The sequence below is a fragment of the Mustela lutreola genome, chromosome 1, assembly GCF_030435805.1.
Source record: "Mustela lutreola isolate mMusLut2 chromosome 1, mMusLut2.pri, whole genome shotgun sequence".
Lineage (NCBI taxonomy): Eukaryota > Metazoa > Chordata > Mammalia > Carnivora > Mustelidae > Mustela > Mustela lutreola.
In genome coordinates this window covers 129,698,268-129,706,318 of record NC_081290.1, presented here as the reverse complement: position 1 = coordinate 129,706,318, position 8,051 = coordinate 129,698,268, and the positions used below count along the sequence as shown (strand labels likewise).

The following is an 8,051-nucleotide window of genomic DNA, read 5'->3' as shown; positions in this document are numbered from 1 at the left end:
CTTAACTGATTTTTACCTTTTTAAGTATAATGCCCTTCTGATAGGTTGAAATATTATTCAACTTACCAAACAATAGAACTTAGATGTAACAATGATATTTTATGTACTCATTCGAAGTCTGAAATCATTAGCTAAATTGTACCTTTAACCTAGTGGTCATGATCTTGGAGGACAGTTTAAGTTCTCTGAGGTCCTCAGTATGTATGCTGGGAATTAAAATGTTATGTCCCACAGATTTTTTTTTTTTTAATTGGAAAAGGGTTGAAAAGAGACAAAAGCTCTGTAAATACAGAATGATCATCATCATTTTTCACTGTATCTCAAGAAACACTGAATTCTGAACATAGTTGGGTTTGTGAAATTAATTTCTCTGAATCAACAGACAGCTACCTAAAAGAATAGGCCATTGGTCAGTTTTTATGCTAAATGGGCAAAATCTCCTTGGCCTCCTGAGAACTTGCTCCTACAGTAAGACCGAAGAACCTTATTACACTTCAATAATAAAAAGCATGCACGATTCTTTAAGGATGTAGACAAGGCTTTATGTTATATTTATTTATTTTCCAGCTTGTATAAACTGGATGTAGAAGCATAAACATAGTACATTTCTACCATCTTCAACAAAAATATAACCAATATGTACAATTATTGTATTAAAAATACAAAAGGGATACAGACTCCACCAATGTCTTTCTAAAAGACATACAGGTACAAGTAGTATCAAAAGTATGAGGAAATCACCAGTTAATTGTACATTCTGCACTTGACATCACAGAGCGAACTGAGATTAGCAGTCCTATGTTCTACAATTACTTAATGCTTAGATAACATTTGTGCAACTTGTGGTAGAGCTAGATTTCTGTCTTTCTATCTGCACATGAGGTCCATAGCCTATATAAGAAAACTGGCAAATGATGCATATTACATGTAAAATTACAAATGCATAATTGACAATGTAATATATAAGCAAGTAGACAAATGCCATGATACAGAAGAGATTTATTAAATAAAGCACTGACATCAGTTGATACAGTGAAAAAACACTGCAATTTGACTTTTTAAAATTTGAAGCTATTTACGTTTATCTACTGATCAATATGATCAGCTGAATTTAATGGAAAAAAAATCCAAGACCAGCAGTTCCTCACATTTGAGTACTACTCGGATTGGCAGCCTTCACTTTTCCGGAGTCTGTGCAAAAACAACACAAAAATAGAGTGGAGGGGTCATTTCAGTCATTATAGGGTTAATAGCAGCTGTGAGCAGGTGGTTGCTACACGTAGGCCTTCTCTATCTGCGTCCATAAAGCCACTTACAGGTTAGTCCTTGGTGACTAACCGGCCTTGCAAAGGCTGGCATATCTCATCAGGTTGTTGATCTTTTGTTCTTTTGTCATGGTAAAGGCTTGTTTATTCCCTAATGCCAATTCATTGAAGGGAGGCTGTCTTGAAAGAGCAGTATGAACAGCTGGCATCAGCTCCAATATCCCAAGCTGCTTTCACTGCAATGCTATCCAGTTATGAACGTTTCTCTTTAAAAACGAACGAACAACAACAAAATCCCTAGAACTAATTTAACAGAAATCAAAGAAACATAACTTAAAACAACGGGGTTTGCCATCCATCTCAATGGAGCAGGACACGCCCTCACATGACACCGTCCTGCACTCCATAAGGCTCAGACACAGGACACAAGAGTCCCATTTCCCTCCCCTGGCCATGTGCAAACAGTTTTACAGAAGAACCCCACCCACTGGGGAAGGAGTGGATGAGGTGTCTTGGTATCTAAGTAATTGGCTAACATCTTATACTTCCAGAATAGGGCACTTCATGGGTGAGGCCAGAAGGACACAGGAAGTCAGGGTCGCAAGCCAGGTCTTCCCTCTTCTTGCTGGGACCACACCCTGTCCGGCATATTTGGTTTTTCAGAAACCCAGGCTGGCAACCCTACTCAAAGGTTCAAAATAATACTGTAATCATTAAATGGATATAACATTTACTCTCTGAACAAAATCTTTAAATCCATTTCTTAAAAAAAAAAAAAAAAAAAGACATTGTAAACAAGTGGACAAAGCACTGTACTCAAAGGATTTCATTTTTTTGTCTTCCTTAATGGGTTAAAGGCCCCAAGTAGTTCAATGGCTAGCTTTTCTCATTATCCCAATGAGACCAAGTGCTAGGACTGGATTGAAATCTAAAAGGAAGTTTTAAAAAAATCCTTCCAGGCATTGAGAAGTACAGCCAGAGTGAATCATCTTGTTGTGATGATCTTGGAATTGGGAATGATACTGTGTGATGTGGCAGGCAGCAACAGTGGGAGCTCGAAGACTGCTGCACTGTGCATTTCAAGCAACAAAGTCTGAAAAGTGCCAGGGCAATTTCTTCACAGTATTTCACATGCAAAGGGGAAAGGAAGAAGGGGAGAAGAAGCCCCATGCTGCTTTTAAGGCAGGGAAGGAGGCAAACTGGTCCACCGGCCTCAGAATGTGAGTTCCAAGGCTCCGCTGCTAGGGACGTCTTCTTGTGCTCTCCTTTTAAAGGTGGCTAACTCTGGATCCAGAAAAAGCCTGTGCCTCAAACAGCAGATACCTGTTCATCTTCTGCAAACATAACCAGGAAAGAGAAAAAGAAGCATCAGTGAGCAAGCGAGTCATTCCTTGTGCTGGAGAGAACACATTCACTGATAGGTTAAATAAAAATACTGCAGCTCTTTCTTTAGTATAACTCACCTAAGCAATGATTAATAATAGACTTAAAAAATACATAGGATTCATACCTTTAAATATATACACACAATATAGAATAGGAACATTCTTGATTAAATTTATTGAAAATTACGTAATAGCAGCATGTGACTTTAAACAATATACACTCATGTCTAGAAGGATATATAATAAAATGTAAATAATCGCTGCATGTGGTAGGATTAGAATTAATCTTCTTTTGTCTTTTGTCTTTTTCCAGAATGATTATTCGCATAAAATAAGTTAAACTTAAAAAAATAACGGGAGGTGATGATCTTGGTCATTCTCATTCCAGCATGATCAGGTAGGTCAATGGAAGACAAAAACCTTTTAGAGAACGTCTGTTTCTTCATGGACTTCCATCTGAACTCATTAAAAGCCCAAATATAACATTTCCACATAGAACTCTTGACTGTCAGTAAAGAAATCTAGTCATGTACACACTTCATGAAAAGTGCTCCCCTCTGCAATCTCTGGTATTTCTTAAGACATTTATAAACAAACATAAAACCCTCAAACACTTGAAAGCTTTGACCCTAAATTTGGAGCTCTCAATATAAACTGTTCTTTGTGTATTAAGAAAACCAGTGCCTTGGAAAGCTTACAGCAGGCAGCATAAGGACCACAGCTAACGTTATGGTTTTAAGAATGCATATGTACCATCCTCCTCGGTGGAAAACCCTGGAGACTGATACGGGGCGAGGCGTGGGTCACACTCGTTGGGTTTATGCCACTGCGGTTTGCTCACGGGCCTGCCGCCGGCCGGGTGCCCATGTGCCTGCGGGACCGGCGAAGGCCCGGCTGTGTCCGTGGGTCGGGCAACCATCCGAGATCTCTGAAGTGCCACGTTGTAGTCTGGAGGTTTCCTGGCTGGATGGGAATGGCCTTCTGGAAAGTCAGTGATGGGGATTCCAATGTAGCCGGGAGGGGTGGGTGGGGGCTCTCGATACCTGCCCTCCTTCCGCACTGTGGTAAAGACAGGGTGCCAGCCATTAAACATTTTGTGGAGAACAGTTCATGCCCCTGATGTTTATGATGACGTGTACAAGTAATTACTGAGACAGCAAACACAGTGGAATCACAGATGTGATCTTGTGTGGTATGAGATAGCGGTGGGGGATATGGTAGGCGAGGGAACGGGTATTAACCGGACCAAATATTCACCATGGTTATCTCTATGTGGTGAAATGATCAGTGAGAGAAGCAACTAAGCAATCTGTTATCTTGAAGCAGAATCTTTAAAACCCTGTATTTAACTATAAAATAGTCATAAGGTTAACTAACACCTAACCCTTGGGTTTACTGGAAAGATTAAGCAAAGAGAAAACAGGAAAGGTACCAAGTACTATGCCCGGAATATGTTAGTAGTGCCTGGTGAATGTTGCTTCCTTCCTTCTTTCCCGGTCCCAAGGTCAAGGTGGGCTAGTCCATCTTTGCTGGGCACTCACCCAGCATTACCCTTGTCAGGCAGAAAACCAATCTTAGGTTACTTTCAGGTCTTGGACCTCACTTTGAAAAACAGAGAACTAAATTTGGAAAAGTAGTACCAAAAAAGATGCAAATTTTAAAAACTTTATACGGTATGTATTTCTCTTAAAATCCTTTTATTAATGTTCATGACCTAGAACACGAGACCTGTAAAGGCAAGTAAATAAAAAGTTTTATTTTCTTGAACTTCACAGACTCAATTTTTCGGAATGTCACAAACTTCGTACAGTGCAAATCCCAACCTGCCAGATCCCTAGGCCGAGGCTCTTCTGCATCCTGTTATCTCTCAGGGCCCTCTCCCTTGTTCTACAGCATGCAGAGAGGATTTGCTTAGTGCCCAATTAGTCTGCATAACCAACAGTGGAAGATTTATATATGCAAAGTGTAAAGTTCTAAATACATTTCGAGGGAACAATACAGAATAATAAAACATTTAAAACAGGTTCAAGGGAAGAAAATTCTTCCTTTAGAAAGAATGGGCATCCTTCCTCATAAATTGGGCTTAAAGGACAAGAGAATATCCATAATGATAATCTACTGATCTTGATTGACAGAACTTACTGAATTTTTAGAATGTTGGAATAGATCTGTATGTACTTAACCACAGAAGCTGGGCTCTTAACTACTCTTCATTTCAAAATCCTGAACACACCGCTAATTCAGAAGCTCTATACAACAACGGGTGGGGCAAAATGAGGAAAAGCAGCACGTACACATAACTTTACTTTGGAAACAAGGTAGATTTGACAGAGCTCTCTAATGAGCTTACCAATGAGTCCCTTTGCGGTACTCGATGTCACAGCAATGTGGGCCGGCATGGGAACAGGTTTGGTTTCTTCTGTGGTCACAGAGGTCATGCTGCTGCTTTCAGCCTCAATGGAAACATCTTTCCCGCCCCTTCGCTTGATCGTGCCTGTGTCACCTTCTGAGTCTTCTCCCCAGTATCCTGTGGAAGATGCCCAGCTTGCCCGGGATTGGGCTTGTTCAAGACTCTCTCTACTTTGACTTTGCCTGTTGTACTTTGTGCTATGATCGGAAAACATAATTTGGTCCATATGGCTGCTTGAGGCCCATAACCCTGCAGGATCCCCTGAATAATCAAAGTGAGTGTGCCCGAATGGAAGTGTCTCCCAGCTTCTCTGGTGCTGGATGGTCTGTATGTTATCATGTGAGCCACTGGAGCACGACGTCCAGCTCCCACGGCCACTGTCGGCAGCATCAAGTGAAGCACGGTCACCTTGGTCTTGGGAAAGTTCCTCTGTGCTTGGAGAAGAAATTACTGTAGCTGTAGCATATAAGCCTCGGTTCTCGGACATTGGTGCATAGGACCTAAGTGGTCGAAAGAAATAAAAAGGAAGAAAAAGTACAAGATTGTTAACTAAGAAAGCTAGGATATAAAACCAAAGTACTTTTTCTTCCCCCTAGAAAGGTCACTTTTTTCATCCTAGGAAGAGGATGCTATATCCACTTTACTCACCTTGTCATTACCAAAAATTAAATCCGGTGGGAAAAGAACCACCTGCTTATAATAAAGGAACACTTTCTTATGGGGTTAAAGGCTGGCTCAACATACCCTGACTTCAGGGAGGCAGCTTCTACAAAGGATCTGGGATATGTCCTAAAGCCACCCTCTGTCTTTAGCAGAGAACAATGGTCTTCTAATAAAGAATAAACCTAATTTGGGGGCATCTGGGTGGCTCAGTGGGTTAAAGCCTCTGCCTTCAGCTCAGGTCATGACCCTGGGATCAAGCCCCGCATCGGGCTCTCTGCTCAGCAGGGAGCCTGCTTCCTCTTCTCTCTCCCTCTCTCTCTCTCTGATCTCTGTTAAATAAATAAATCTTAAAAAAAAAAAAAATAAATAAACCTAATTTGAAAGGCTGTGTGTACAACAGAAATAGCATGGCATTTAGTAATCTAGAAATTGTGAAAATTAGAACTGGGATGGGAGCATTTCTTAGGCACTTTGTAAAATAATAGAAATTTACATCAGGAGTAAAGGACCCATTTTTAAAGGATGGAAGAAGAAGAAATGTACAAGAATACGAAAGAAAAGCTGCTTACCCTAAGCTGTACTGATCTGGTTCGATCAGCGTCCGCCTTTCCATCCTACCCACACCGAGGTTTGTTTCCACGATGCTGACAGAATGCCTCTGGCGCCGCTCATCGTGCACGGAGTCAAAGGAAGAGTTGCTGACAATACTGGATCGGGAAGAAATTTCACTGTGACCAGAATCTGAAAAATTATCCACAGTACCACTGGGAGCCAACGTGTAGCCTGCATGGGAAATACAACCATATTGGTTAGACACTGTGGGTTTACAACATAAAACTGAAGTCTACTAAACAGAAGCAAAACCAAAATATAGTCAAAGATAGCACCATTGAAGTATGTGTGGGGGGGGCACGGGGGGGACAACACTTGACTTGTGGAGACCAGGCGACCGAGATAAGGTAAACTTCTATTCAAATGAAATTTTAACATACTTATTAGAAGATTAAGGAGGAAAAAAGAGAAACAGTGTTATGTGAGCCAGGAAATGTTGCAGAAATCAGGGCACTACCTGACCATTCTTAGTTGCTTTAAGTATAAATTACACTACTATTTGTCTATATAAAAAGAAACTGAGGAATAACTATGATCAAATTTAAAAGTTTTTTTTTTTCCCCCAAACTGCAAAGTCAGTTTGGGAAAACCTTCGATGAAGTTATAAATTTTCTGAACTTTGGAGTAAGTCAACTGGAAGTATCTATATTAGAATTTTAAGGTGGTGACACATAAGAATAATACCTGAAGAAAACCTCTTTGGTTTGCAAAAAAAATTTTGGTTTTTCAGTATTAATATATTAGATGAATCACATAAAAGCCAATTGTTTTGAAGGATGTAATGTGCAAAATCTCCATTTTTCTCCCTAGATCATCACAATGTCTAAACAGATGTCCCAAAGGACATTTTTTGGCCCAAAGGAACCTTAACTCTCCTTTGTTGCTAAAAATAATCTTGGAAGTCACAAAGGAAGAGACACTTGTCTTGATATTTTTAATGAAAAAAAAATTCAAGTCTTCTTTCTCAGTACTCATTTTTTTAAACATTACTATAGATCTCATGTTACCTTAAAATGCTGGTTTCATATGATTATATGGATGCAGTGCGAATTTTTCAGTGCCACTTACTTAATACAATTAAATCTAGAACACATAAAGGCTGCTAATTTACTCTCTAAATAGTACTTCCCATCCTTTCAGTAGCTTGGTAATTCCTGATTTATTTTTTAAAGGTTGCACAGGTCTTGATAAGGTTTAATGTGTTCATCTATGAGAAGTCTTTTTATAAACCACACTGGAAGTTCTGACAGACAAGATGTAAAGCCTTCGCTAAAAAACATCTCAAGAAAAATCATCACTCGGATGGAGCACTTGACATTTGGAGGAATTCTCCCACTTTCCTTAACTAATAATGAGGAAATTCCTCTCTTTCCCACCCAGTTTTTGGTTCTATTAACCCCACCTATCCCATAGGTCCGTGGTGCATTGTTATTCTTGTTACTGTTCTCACTTCCAAGAGAAGAGGAGGAACTGGTTAAGTCCAGCTGCCCGGAGCCAAAAGATCTCAGCTGATTGCCACTGCCACCTAACAACAGGATGAGAAAAGAATTTAGATGTATCCATTGAACAAGGACAGTAGAGACTGATACCCACACAAAACGCACAGATGTCTGAAATATCTAAAAAGCAAAGCTGAAAAGGTATTTGTCATGTCAGTGAAATCTAATAATTTATTAATCTTTTTGGCCTTCCTCCAGAGAAAACTGTCTTGGCCAT

At 39.9% G+C, this 8,051-nt stretch overlaps 1 protein-coding gene across 16 annotated transcripts in view; it reads right to left on the bottom strand.

Annotated features, from left to right (window-relative positions):
* Nucleotides 1–540: 540 nt before the first annotated feature.
* The window catches only part of RAPGEF2 (Rap guanine nucleotide exchange factor 2), a 234,978-nt gene continuing 227,467 nt past the window's right edge, over nt 541–8,051 (bottom strand). For 8 of the 16 annotated variants that reach the window (XM_059174198.1, XM_059174185.1, XM_059174206.1 and 5 more), the window contains 5 exons: nt 7,738–7,860; nt 6,293–6,506; nt 5,001–5,560; nt 3,404–3,709; nt 541–2,599 (listed from right to left, as the gene is read on the bottom strand). In XM_059174198.1, the coding sequence (XP_059030181.1) occupies nt 2,574–2,599; nt 3,404–3,709; nt 5,001–5,560; nt 6,293–6,506; nt 7,738–7,860 (1,229 nt within the window). In that variant the 3' untranslated portion in view covers nt 541–2,573. The remainder of the gene's footprint in view (nt 2,600–3,403; nt 3,710–5,000; nt 5,561–6,292; nt 6,507–7,737; nt 7,861–8,051) is intronic. The other 8 variants (XM_059174231.1, XM_059174234.1, XM_059174240.1 and 5 more) reach the window with 2 other exon arrangements.